The sequence below is a fragment of the Ipomoea nil genome, unplaced genomic scaffold (assembly GCF_001879475.1).
Source record: "Ipomoea nil cultivar Tokyo-kokei standard unplaced genomic scaffold, Asagao_1.1 scaffold0103, whole genome shotgun sequence".
In the NCBI taxonomy this organism is placed as follows: domain Eukaryota; kingdom Viridiplantae; phylum Streptophyta; class Magnoliopsida; order Solanales; family Convolvulaceae; genus Ipomoea; species Ipomoea nil.
In genome coordinates, this window is record NW_017616531.1 from 662,826 (window position 1) to 675,705 (window position 12,880).

The following is a 12,880-nucleotide window of genomic DNA, read 5'->3' on the forward strand; positions in this document are numbered from 1 at the left end:
TTAATTTTCTTCAACGAAAATTCTTCTGGGATATCTTTTGAGTAGCATTGACGTGAATATTATATCATTCATCTTCTTCTTCAATATGTCATTTTCTCCAGACAAATTCTTGATTTTAGGCTTGATATCTTCGTCTTCCATTTTAATGCATCTTCCTCTGTTTTTCTCTTTTGCAACTTAAATAATTTCCCGATCATGGTCTAAGACTCTACTAGGCCTATAAAATAAAATTGGGGGTTCTACAAATACATATTTGGCATATCAAAACCATTACACTTTATTCCTAACAATATCTGATGATTCTCCAACAGATTGAAGCTTATCATGACGTCTGGGTTGATCTTCACTTTAGACAAATGCAATACTGCTTCAAGTTGTGAAGTATAATAATGTATGGACCTTTGAAAAACTTCACAACAAACACTGGTTAGGAAAAGCTGAGAAGATAGAACTACTTTGAAGAGCTTTTCTTAAGATTGCAAGAGTGAGTTAACCAACACCTTCTTCAATGGTGAAGAGAGGTATTTATATGTGGAAAAATCCATCTATTGGAGGGAGATGAAAATTTCAAACCTAAAAATCAGTGTGTATTATGATTGCTATAATCTGCAAGCGCACAGAGTCAATCACAGTATAAATTCCTAGAGTATTCCAGGGTCGATCCCACGAAGAACACTATTAACTGTTATCTTTAATAATCAAATTGTTGATAAGGAAAATCTCAAATAAATAGAATTAATGTGATTAAAAAGAATATTTATGAATTTAATGAAAAGAAAATCCAATTGAGAGAAGACTAGGGATTTGGGTTCACCTATTAGATAATTAACTAACTCTCCTAAGTATTAATTCTTATGACTATAGTGACGATTGCTTCAAATGTATCCTAATACTCCGTCGAGCTACTAGGTTGTATCCAATTAACTGTGATCATCCGTCGATATCTCACCAACATTAATTAAACCCATTAAGCAACAATCAAATATCACCACAAATACCTAAAGCTATGTCTAGTTTAGGTCAATTGTGTTTATCTTACGAGTTCTAGGTTCATAATTCACCTGTCAGTTCTTCTTATGAACCCTAATATTAGAATTATGTAATGGCCAGTCACACAATCCACAATTAAAATACATAAAATAAATATAATCAAATTCAATTGTTAAACTGAAATTTGAAGAATCAACACATGAAAAATAGTCAATTAACCTAATATAGGCTAATCCAAATCCCTAATTAAAGTTCTAGCCAAGAATCATATTTGAATGTTCAAGAAATAGCATTCTGGAAATTTTAACAAGAAATAAAAATAAGGATAAAAAGAAATAATTCAAGCCTAAAAAGATGATAGCTGCGATCGAAGCTCAGGAATCCCCTGCGATGAAGTCTCCTCGCTGAAGTCGTCGCCGCCTCCCAGCTCTCTCTTTTTTTCTCTCTGTTTCGTATCTAATCTGCCGACCCCCTAATTAAAAGCATAATCCCTAACCTTAATCTCTTTTTTTCTTTCTTTTCTTGTTGCGCAATTCTGTAAAGGAAAAATAAAACAAAACCAATTAAGTTAAAATAATAATAATTATATTAACCTAATGACACCATTTAACTTAATAAATAAAACACTAATTTAAAATTTAAGATATAAAACTACCAAATAAATTTAATACTATAGATAAAATAAAACTCCTATTTATATTAATAAAAATGCAACATTAGCCTAATATTTATTAAAATCAATCTAAACTAGTCTAAACTAGTAACATATAACTAAATATAATATTTATAATAAAATTAACCTTAAAACTTAATTTATTTATACAACTCACTAACTAAAATTACTCTAAATAATATCTAGAAATTAAGCTTATCATATTACTCAGTGGGAAAGAGGCATTTAATGCACTTGTACTGTATAGCTGTTGGAGCCAAAAGCATTATGGCTTTTGTCCTTGTTCTCTGACAAGATGGTACAAGTCTTTTAATGCTCCATGTCTTTAGCGAAAGTCATTCCTAGGACACTTTTTGTCCGAATGATTTGCCCAACAGAGTGATAGACAACATTCTCATTGTTTCCTTTAATGAGGGTTGTCTTTCAACAAGTCTGTCCTTGACTTGTTTACTTAGGAATGAAAGATTGTCCTCATCTTTCGTCCTTTCTTCTTAAACGAAAGTTCCTTTTGTCGAAGCAGTCCATTCGAGACTTGCTTTAATCCTTCTTTCGTCTGCAAGCATTTTTCGATCATCTTCGAATCTTCATGTAGACCTATTCTACTAGTCTAGTGCATGGTTTAACATTTCATGCCTATGTCATACGAGACTTTCTAATAAACGAAAAATAGGGGTCTACATCCTAAGACAGTTTGGTATCATCAAAATCTAAATACACTTGTTCCTTACAATTTCCCCCTTTTTGATGATGCCAAAACCTATACTCTTATTTATAAGGCTGAAGGATGTCCTTTAAAGGAGATTTCTATTACAAAACAGCCTTATAAAGAGTTTACAAAATATTTATAGAAAATAATATAAAACTTACCTTAGGTGAAAACAGAAGAGACTTACAAAATAAGCAAAAGGAGATTTTCATTTAGCAAATTCAGATTACAAAGTGAGAAGTACATAAAAGTAGACACATTACAGGACCAAGAGACTTTGTTTCACTTGTTGAGCTTCCATCCTTTCTTTGACGTCTCGCTCTTTTTGCTTCTTGAGCATGTTGTCAAAGTCTATTTCATTGTTGATAGCTATTCTGACTTCTCTGAGTGCTCTTTCACGAACTTGAGCCTCATATTTTTCTCCAAAATTGTTGCTCGTGTAGTTGTTATAGGCTTCTAGGATGTTTCGTCCGAAGATGATGCCATGATTCCACCATGTTACTGTAACACCCCAGATTTTCAAGACTTTTAAAACTTATATAATAAAGATAGAATCTCATTAAATCCCAAAATACGATACAAAGAGTACGGGGTGCTATGCCACACCCGAGCTAGAGAACTCGGGTGCACAGGCTAAATTCTAAAACCTTAATCAGTATCAATACTAAATCATAGCACGCAGGCCGAAAGGGAAAACTATCTAAGCTACGCCCCAAGCTTCTAGCGCGCTCCAGTGATCTACTCGTCTGTGCTTGAAAGCCAAATATATCTGTTCAGCGAGAGATGCTGGTAACCCACTCCAACGCGTTGAAATACAATACATATAGAGATATATATACATATACGAAAAACATTTTGAACATGAAGATATATCCTACGAACTCTAGCTTTTAAATCAGGGGTAGACTCGACAGATAGAGCTAAGCACAGACAACAGTTATACCAAACATATATAGTTACAAACATGCAAGACAGGTAAAGATAAGCATAATTAATAATCATAACCCAACATATACGATTCCCAGTATATATCCCATAGTCACATTCCCAAGATACTCATAACAACAACTCATCCGTATCTCATCACATAGCCACAGGACCAATCGCATACCCATACATGAGGGTCAGCGCATATAGGTCTGACACGGCCCCGCAGCACCCAGCCCCGTATCGCAACACGGAGGGGTCGATCGCAACCGACCGATGAACCGCAGCTCATCATAGTTTGATCGCAACCAAACAGTGGACCGCAGCCCAAGAGTATGTCATCTGACCGCAGCCAGGAAATATGAACCACAGCTCATGTAGAAACGTTTGATCGCAACCAAACGGTGGACCGCAGCCCGGGAGTGTAAATCTGACCGCAGCAAGCTTCTGAACCGCAGCTCAGGAATAACCAATCCGATCGCAACCGAATTGGGGTATCATGCACACATAACACATAGCAAGCACATGCAACCCACATTAACACATTGGGAAGGGGGAGAAAGCGTATAACAAAACCTATGCGTGATCCTTGACATACTAAGAATAAACCTAAGGGGTTCATACTTCTTTCACCTAGGTCAACGGGCTACCAATTCAACTAGCATGCAATATATACGACTCATACAACCTATGAACGGTACCCGAAATATCAAACTAGACATAGGCACGATAGACGGAGTCCGTTGGGACCCCACGGGGTTCGGGGAAACATCAAACGGGGAAGCCAAATCCCAAATTGGGTACAAACCAGCGGGTAGCCGGTGGGTGAGGGGTCACCCGCCGGCGGCAGCTATTCCGGGCAGCGGGTGCCCGGCGGGCAGCTGCCCGCTGCCGGCGTTGCCCAAGAAGGCCGCGGGTAGGTGGCTGGTCCCCTACCCCCACCTACCCCCCATTGACTCTTTTTCACCAAAAACGCCCCGGGAACCTTTGTGGAACCCGAAATCTTGCTTAGACACTTTCAAACGCAATTGATAACACACGTAGACAATTAACGGATCAAAGATCAAGAAACATATGGCACATAACCTATCATGCTTTTCTAAACATAATCAACACCCAATCATGCGAATTCCCACCCAATATACCAAGAATAATTCCATACGATACAACCTAGGGTTCTAATCATTTTTAAATCAACAAGGACACAATTCATCTTCTAATATCAAGATTCGGTAAAAATATCACATAAACATCAAGAACATCCTACAATCATCAAGAACATCATATAATCATCAAGAACGTCATATAATCATCAAGAACACCATAATTATCAAGAACCTTTCATCATCAAGATCACCCATGGAATCATCCCATCAATCATCAATAGTAATATCACAAATCATCAATACACAATAATATGGGGAAATCCTAAGAGGGGAATCATAGCTATGAAAATAGGTTTTGTTGAGACATGGGTTACCTCTTAGCCTTAATTAATTCCTTGGCTATGAAGGGTCTTTCTTGAAGCTTTCTTCTTTCTTGATTTCTCCTAGGGGAATTCTTGGAACTTCTTGTGTGGTGAGGGATTATTGTGGTGGGGATTCTAGGTGCCTCCTTATGTTCCCTATTTATATATCTAAGAGTCTTACTTAGGCCTAATTACTATAGGTTTGCTAACTCTATTCCTTTTGGGACTATGGATTGGGTTTAGGGATAAGGGCCCATGGACTATGGTGGGCCTTTCCTAATTTAATTATTGTGATTTAATTCTTTCTTTTGGGTAATTGGTTAAATGATTAATTGGTTTTAGGGATCGTAACACGGGGTGTTAAAGTTACTAGCTCTATAGAGTTCATTCCTTCAACATAGCTTTTCCCATATTCTCGGTAAACCTTTGCTGTGGCATTGTATTTGACATCTAAGTCTGCATCCCTTCCTATCATCGAAACATCTTTGATTTTCTCTTGCATTTCTTGATATTTGGTAAGCTCTTGTTTCCTCAGATTTCTTGCTTATTCTTGTTCAAGCCTTTTAGCTTCATTTTCTTCTCTTATTCTCTTGTTCTGCTTCAATTGATAATCTTGCCTAGTGTGATTATCCTTTTTCTTCAACCAAATTGGCATATTGTATCCTTCAAACCTTAATCCACTTCCTTCTTTGTATTCTTCATACTGAACGAATATTCCATATCCATCCATTGTTACTTTGTTATCTCTCATCAACTTTCGTCAAAGACTTGTCTTCTCTCGACGAGATAGTCCTGCAAAAGAATACCTAGAATGTGAACCATAGGAAGATCTCGGTCTTATTGACTGTCGTCGAAACTTGGAAGGTGCTTGCTGTCTTGATTTTGATGGTGTTTGCTGCTGAGGCTCGAAAGAAGGTGCGTTGCTTGTATGGGCGAGAGTTCCTTCATTCCTTCTTTCGGGTTCCTTGCTTCTTCCTTGATCTGCTTCATCATCATCATCTTTTCTGTGTCTCTTTTCCCCCTTTTTGGCATCATCACCGTCAATGGGAGGATGAGAAGGTTTAAAAAGTGAATCAACTTTGATAGAGAGATCCATGACAAAGTTCAATATCTGCAGCTGATAGTCGGCCATGGCAAAGATATTGTCGCTGGCTATGTCGACCTTCAGACACAAGAGATCTACCCGCTCTTTAAGACCAAATTGAGAAAGTTTGAGCAAATGTTGTTCCTTTGCAATTTTCTCAAGTAGTTCTGTCTGACGGCTTAGATCAACAGCCTGTGGAGCTGGAGGAGGGGATGAATTTGCCTTCTGAGTATCCTTGTTCATGAAAGAAAGCTGCGTTGTGATGTGAGATATTTGAGTAGACAAGTGTGTCATGACCTCAGCATTCTCTATGCGTTGTTCATTGTAACATTGATGCTGCTTTTGAAGTGCTTCAATTGTCCGTGTTAGAAGTCTCAAGACTGCATTAATATCAAGGGTTTTAGTGTCAGTCTGAATGCCCTGCTCAGTTTGGCTGGGGACGACAGGTGTCATTTCCAATGATGTTACTCTTTTGTCATCATGAGATGTTTTCGGGATCCAAGATTTGCCATCCTTCGAACGAGAGTAGAGATCTGTAGGAGGAATTGTAACACCCCCGATTTTTACCACATTTTTAAAACTTAAATCTCAAAGGTAAGCATCTAATCATCAAGACACAAATCAAGCGGAAGCTATATAACGGTGAGCGTTATACCACACCCATAAACCATGGGTGCACAAGCTAGTCAACAACAATCTATCAAAGCAATAACAATACTAAGGCGCACAGGCCAACAAAGGATAAACGTCTAGCATGTGATCTATTCTATCTAAGTCCACATCTAGCGCACTCGGCATCTACTCAAAACCAATAAAATCAAGGGATAACACCTGGTCAACGAACATTGTTGGTAACCCATCAATACGCGTTAAATATCATAGTATAGATAGTTATAATCAAAACCATTTGAAACGGGAATACAATATATATATCATTTCAAAACCAAGGAGGGAAGTCACATCAGAGACTCATCAATCACTCTCAATAAAACGAGGATCATCAACCTCACAACACACAACAAGACCACAAACATACTAGACAACACAACTCAGGATGCATCCTACTGATCACAAAGGAGAATACATCAAGACATACTCATAAGCAAGGAAATCAAATTCACTGCTCATAAGCAAGGAAATCACATTCATACGGTGACAACTACATGTCACAAGTTTCATAGTTCCAACCTTATGCCCTGTTCCAACCTTATGGCTACCCCCGGCCTTATTTCGGTTCCAACCATTACCTCCTAGTGCCACCCTGTACTTCTGAGTCCAACCTTTTGCCTCCAAGAACCGCCCCCCTCCCCCCCTCCCCCCCCCTCCCCCCAGCCGACACTCCTATTCACCGCTGATCTCTCAGTACACGAGGGTACAATTAAATATCATAATCACAAAACCGCCAATCTCATGAGCAAAGCTCAAGTAACAAACCACCAATATCAATCATAGTCACACAAGGTCATCATCATTACCAAGAAGGCTAAGGCTCAACAATAGCCTCAATCAAATATCAACAAACGGTACACCAATTTACATACGATCATATCATAGGAATCAATCAAGGGATCATAATAAAGACATGAGACCATACTTAACAATCATAGTGTTACAACCCAACACCAAATGATTGTCAACACAAGTTGCCAATCTAATACGAAGGAACAAACCACACATACTAGCATATCAACATCAAACTAGCATGCTCGTCAAACGGGTAAACCAAAATTAGTTCCAAAGAACATTCAAGACTCACATTAGCCCAACGAATCACAAAGTTGGACCCTTAGCACACTTCAAGACACCAAATCCTACATGGATTCCTAACACGCCGTTCTAGATATACGAGACATCAAGGAGACTCACAAATGACCCAATAAATCAACATCGAGAGGTCAAAACATCAATGCCGAAACGAAAGAATCACGGGGAACAAATCCCCGGCCAACAACCATAGTGTACCCCGCGGGTGTGGCCACGGGTGGACCTCCACCCGTGGTTCCGCCCGCGGGTACATACACCCACGAGACCACGTTCCCCGCAGGTGGGGAGGCGGGTAGAGCCCTGCCCGTCGTTCCGCCCGCGGGTACACCCCTGTACACCATCATTTCCCTTCGGGGAAAATCAACAACAAGGCCAAGTTCAAGTCCAAAACACCCAAAATCTCACACACAACAATAATATGACTTGATCCCAAGAAATAGCCAAGCAATGGCATTCAAGAACCCTAAGAACATGCATCACCACAAGATCATGCATCAAATCTCACAAATCACACAAGAATCACAAGTAGAAGTCAAGAATCTTCATATAAGTAAGAAAATGGGTTTTGTAAAGCATGGGTTACCTTTGTAGCCTAACAACTTCCTGTTTTCATCCTTAAAAGCCTCTCCTAGTGCTCCTCTTCGACACCATGTTCTTACACAAACCAAAACACAACAAAGATCCTAACTTTAGAAAAAGACACCTAAAAGAAGGTTAAATACACCAAAAAGCTAAGGATCTTACCCTTCCCTATGCTCAAGAAGGAGAAAGTAGGAATCTTGGTAGAAAATCTTGCAAAGCTTGGATGCTCAATTTCTTGCTTTATGAAGAAGCTAAATCATTTTAGAGAGAGGCTAGAGTTTTTGAGTTTTTGCTTGAAGGGTGAATGAAATGAGAGAGTCTTGCTACGTTAGCTTGAATCACAAATCTTAGCTGAAAAGACATTTCTACCCTTACTAAAGTTGGAAAGACAAGGGAACAAAGGCACAACTCAATAAGCACAAGGTACAACCTTTTAACTTAAGTAACTAGTCAAGATCTAGTCCCTCGACTATTAAATTTCAAGATTTTTAGAAATGTTTTATCAAGGAAAATTGGATTAATTCTTCAATTAGTCCTCGATTAGTGGTTGGATTTACGAGGTGTCACAGGAATCATCCTAGTTTGCCCGATAACAGGAGGTTCATCATCATTACTACCATCATCGCTGGAACTGGCATTAGTATTTGTACCAGCCTCTTCATTCAGGTCATTATGATCGCCATCTTCATCGTTGTCATCACCCTTATCATTATCATTATCATTATCACCATCATCATCTCCTTCACTCATTTCATCAGTCTCATCGTCTTCATCATCATCTCTGTCTTCTTCATCATCATCTTTCTTGTAATCACCATCATTTTTCTCATGTGGCTCATCAATTTCTTCTTCCTCATCATTTTCCTCAGTATCTTTGTCTTCATTATCTTTCTCATTCGTACCAGTCCCGACAATCTCTATTTCAGAATCATTCTCCTTAGAGACTTGCACATCTCGTGTATCAGCTGGTGGAGGAACATGTTTCGTGCCACTGGTACTGCAATGAGGGTCATTTTTATAAAGCTTCTCAAGCTCAGTTTTGATTTTGGATAAATGTATGACATCTCTCAGATTCTTCATTTCGGTCTCGAAGATTGGATCATCATATGAAGGTTTCACGATGTCAAAGGAACAGCCGTACCATTCACTTCAAAAGAGATAGTGGATGCATCGTCGGATACAGTAGCATTCAAGTAAAATTGTGTGACATCAAAAGGGTAGAAGAAAGTGTAAACATAAGTCACAAAGCTATATAAACCAATTTCCTGTAACAGACGGATGATCGATTCTCCGAACTTCTTGTTTATAACATATTGGAGAAATCCATGAGCATCCCACATGTATCCTGTGACACCCCGTATTTTTCTAAAATAAATTATAGTCCCGATATTAAATATTTTTACTAAAAATATTTATATGTACCTAATTATTTGTAAAATGGGCTCGAGTCTATCTAATATTGTGAACTAGTATTTTGTATCCAAATACTCTAAGCCCAAAATGATTTTTAATTCCTAAAAGCCTAGTATTTATCTTTAAGCCCAAAATGTATGTAGTGGGTATATTTATATTCCTAATCCTAAGTATATGTGCATAAATATTTTATAGTCTATGAATTGTCTTGGACCCAAACTATCTAAACCAAGTTGAGCCCATATGCCACGTGTCATTCTTGAACTCAAAAGAATTACCCAACCTTCCTAATATGGCCCATCATCCAAGAATAGCAACCATGTCTACCTATTGACTTTGTATGTAGAAATTTCGTAGCTTTTCCCTTCCACCTTCATACGCACAAGCAGCAGCCAACGCCCTTTCTTCTCGGCTCTTCCATCACCAACAACATCATCTTCTTCGCCACTCCACACCTCACCTATCTTCACCTTCATTCTTTCTCATTTTTGTTCTGGTTGACGGGTTCATGAAGTAACACACACGATTGTGGGTTCAACGGAGCTTAGCGACAGCCTAGGCGTTAGTTGGGGTCTCTTCCGGCGAATCTCGAGCCAGCATTGATGAAGTGGGTGGCGGCGGTGGTCGGACGCTACGGTTGGGCAGAGCTCCAACGAAGACCGGCGACCAGTCTCTCCACCGTCTCCTTTGTTCCGGCGAAGCGACAGCGGACCTTGGATGACATCGGGCAGGGGGCGGTGATGGCAGTGTACAAAGGTGGCAATGGCTAGGCGCGGCGGCGACGGAACCCGGCAATGGCGTTTCTCCTCCGTGTCCGGCGAGATAGCATCTCCGGCAAGTGTCGGCCGTGGTGGCGTTGGTCGGCTCTCCAGCAGTAGGCAGGTACACGGGTGGTGTTGTGTACGTCGTTCCACTCGCGGCTTTCATGGCAGTGAAAATCGAAGAAGATGGTGAGTTGCTTTGTTGTCTTAGTTATTTGCTTAGTGTTAGTTAGTTTGTTGTTGCTTAAGTTAATAAATGGCGAGTTAGTTTAGATGGTAAGGCTTTGGTTGTGATTAGGAATTGGCTAGGGTTCAATTCCCTCTTAAAGCTTGAGTTTTAAGAGAAACCTAGCGTAGATGGTTAGGTTGTGGTTAATCTTAAGATAGGTTTAGGTTTAATTCCCCTTATTAGTTATTTAATGTTTTAATTAGTGAAGATACGGTTTAATCCACTGGTTCACGGTAGCATGGCTTTATGAGTTGAGACTAAGTTTGGCGTTGTTTTTGGATGGTTAAGCAAATGAGGTAACCCATGCTATACAAAACCTATTTTCTTACTTATATGATGATTCTTGGTTTTTACTTGTGATTCTTGTGTTGATTTGTGAGATGCAAAGGAGGTAACCCCTATACAAAACCTATTTTCTTACTTATATGATGATTCTTGGCTTCTACTTGTGATTCTTGTGTCGATTTGTGAGATTTGATGCATTGTCTTGTGGTGATGCATGTTTAGAGCTTGTTCTTAGGGTTCTTGAATGCCATTGCTTGACTATTTCTTGGGGTTCAAGTCATATTGTTGTTGTGTCTGAGATTTTGGGTGTTTTGGACTTGAATTTGGACTTGTTGAAAATTCCCGAAGGGATAATTTGGGTGTATGTACCCGCAGGCTGAACCGCGGGTGGTTGTCCACCCGTGGCCCCACCCGCGGGGAACGTTGTTGGTTGTTGGCGGGGATTTATTCCCCGTGATTCTTTTGTATCGGTATTGATGTTTTGACCTCCCGATGTTGTTTGATTGGGCTATTTGTGAGTCTTCTTGATGTTTCGTATGTCTAGAATGGTATGTTAGGAATCCATGTAGGATTTGGTGTCTTGAATCGTGCTAAGGGTCCGACATTGTGATTTGTTGGGCTAATGTGAGTCTTGAATGTTCTTTGGAACTACTTTTGGTTTACCCGTTTGTTAAGCATGCTAGTTTGATGTTGAAATGCTAGTATGTGTGGTTTGTTCCTTCCTATTGGGATTAGCAACTTGTGTTGACAATCATTTGGTGTTGGATTGTGATCCCTTGTTGTTGAGTATGGTCTCATGTCTTTGTTGTGATCCCTTGATTGATTCCTATGATATGAACGTATGTAAATCGTTGTACCCATTGATTGTTACTTGATTGATTGAGGTTATTGTTGAGCCTTGGTCTTCTTGGTAATGATGATGATCTTGTGTGACTATGATTGAAATTGGTGGTGTGTTATCTGAGCTTGGCTCATATGTTGGAGGCTATGTGAATGAAATTAATGGTACCCTCGTGTACTGAGAGTCCGGCGGGATGTTGGAGGTTGTTGGAGGGGGGACGATGGTCCCTGGCGGTACAAGGTTGGACTCATAAGTATAAGGTGGCACTAAGAGGTAATGGTTGGAACTGAAATAAGGTTGGGGGTAGCCATAAGTTTGGAACAGGGCATAAGGTTGGAACTATGAAACTTGTGACATGTAGTTGTCACTGTGGCATGTAGTTGCCACTATGTGAAAGTGAATTCTTTGCTTATGAGCATGTCTTGATGTATTCTACTTTGTGATAAGTAAAATGCATCATGAGTTGTATTGTCTATCATGTCTGTTGTCTTGTTGTTGTTGTGAGGATGGTGATTCCTATTCCTTTTGAGAGTGTTTGATGAGTCTTTGAAGTTGACTCCTCTCCTTGGTTTTGAAATGATATATACTGCATTCCGTTTCAAAATGGATTTGTTTATACTTATCTATATATATTATTTAACGTGTATTGATGGGTTACCAGCAATATTCGCTGACCGGGTGTTATCCCCATGTTTATTCCCTTGTTCTACATATTTTGAGTAGATGTCTGAGAGCGCTAGACGTGGATCGCTAGATAGATGAGCTATCCTGTGTAGATGTTATCTTTTGTTGGCCTGTGAGTCTAGTATAGCGGCCTGTGTGCCTAGATACTTTACGTTTTGTTGAATTGTTAGTTTACCCGCCTGTGCACCTATGTTTGAGATAGGTGTGGCATAACACTTGCCGATTTTATATAGCTTCCGCTTGCTTTATGTCTTGGTGATTACATGTTTTCCTTTGCAATTAAGTTTTAAAAATGTAGTAAAAATCGGGGGTGTTACATATCCACATGCTATGAAGCGTTCCCTGGATTTGATGAAGGTTTCATATGAGGTTGGAAATGTTGGAAGCTTCTCGGCAGAAGTGGTTTGAACATCTTTGGGTGCTTTGGATTTAGACTTCTTCGCCATTGATAGTGAGAGGTTTGTTGGGAGGTT

The 12,880-nt window shown here is 39.5% G+C and overlaps 1 protein-coding gene across 1 annotated transcript; it reads right to left on the reverse strand.

Annotated features, from left to right (window-relative positions):
- Positions 1-8,734: 8,734 nt before the first annotated feature.
- LOC109188088 (nucleolar transcription factor 1-B-like) lies at positions 8,735-10,083 on the reverse strand. The gene is made up of 2 exons (XM_019338635.1): positions 9,935-10,083; positions 8,735-9,341 (listed from the first exon to the last, which is right to left on the reverse strand). Exons 1-2 carry the CDS (start codon positions 10,081-10,083, stop codon positions 8,735-8,737), a joined length of 756 nt encoding a protein of 251 aa, XP_019194180.1.
- Positions 10,084-12,880: the final 2,797 nt, after the last annotated feature.

Coding starts and splice junctions, on each gene's coding strand:
- LOC109188088 (XM_019338635.1), bottom strand. CDS start 10,083: ATGAAGGTGAAGATAGGTGAGGTGTGGAGTGGCGAAGAAGATGATGTT. Junction 9,342..9,934: donor TCTACATACAAAGTCAATAG/GTAGACATGGTT, acceptor TCTCTTTTGAAG/TGAATGGTACGGCTGTTCCT.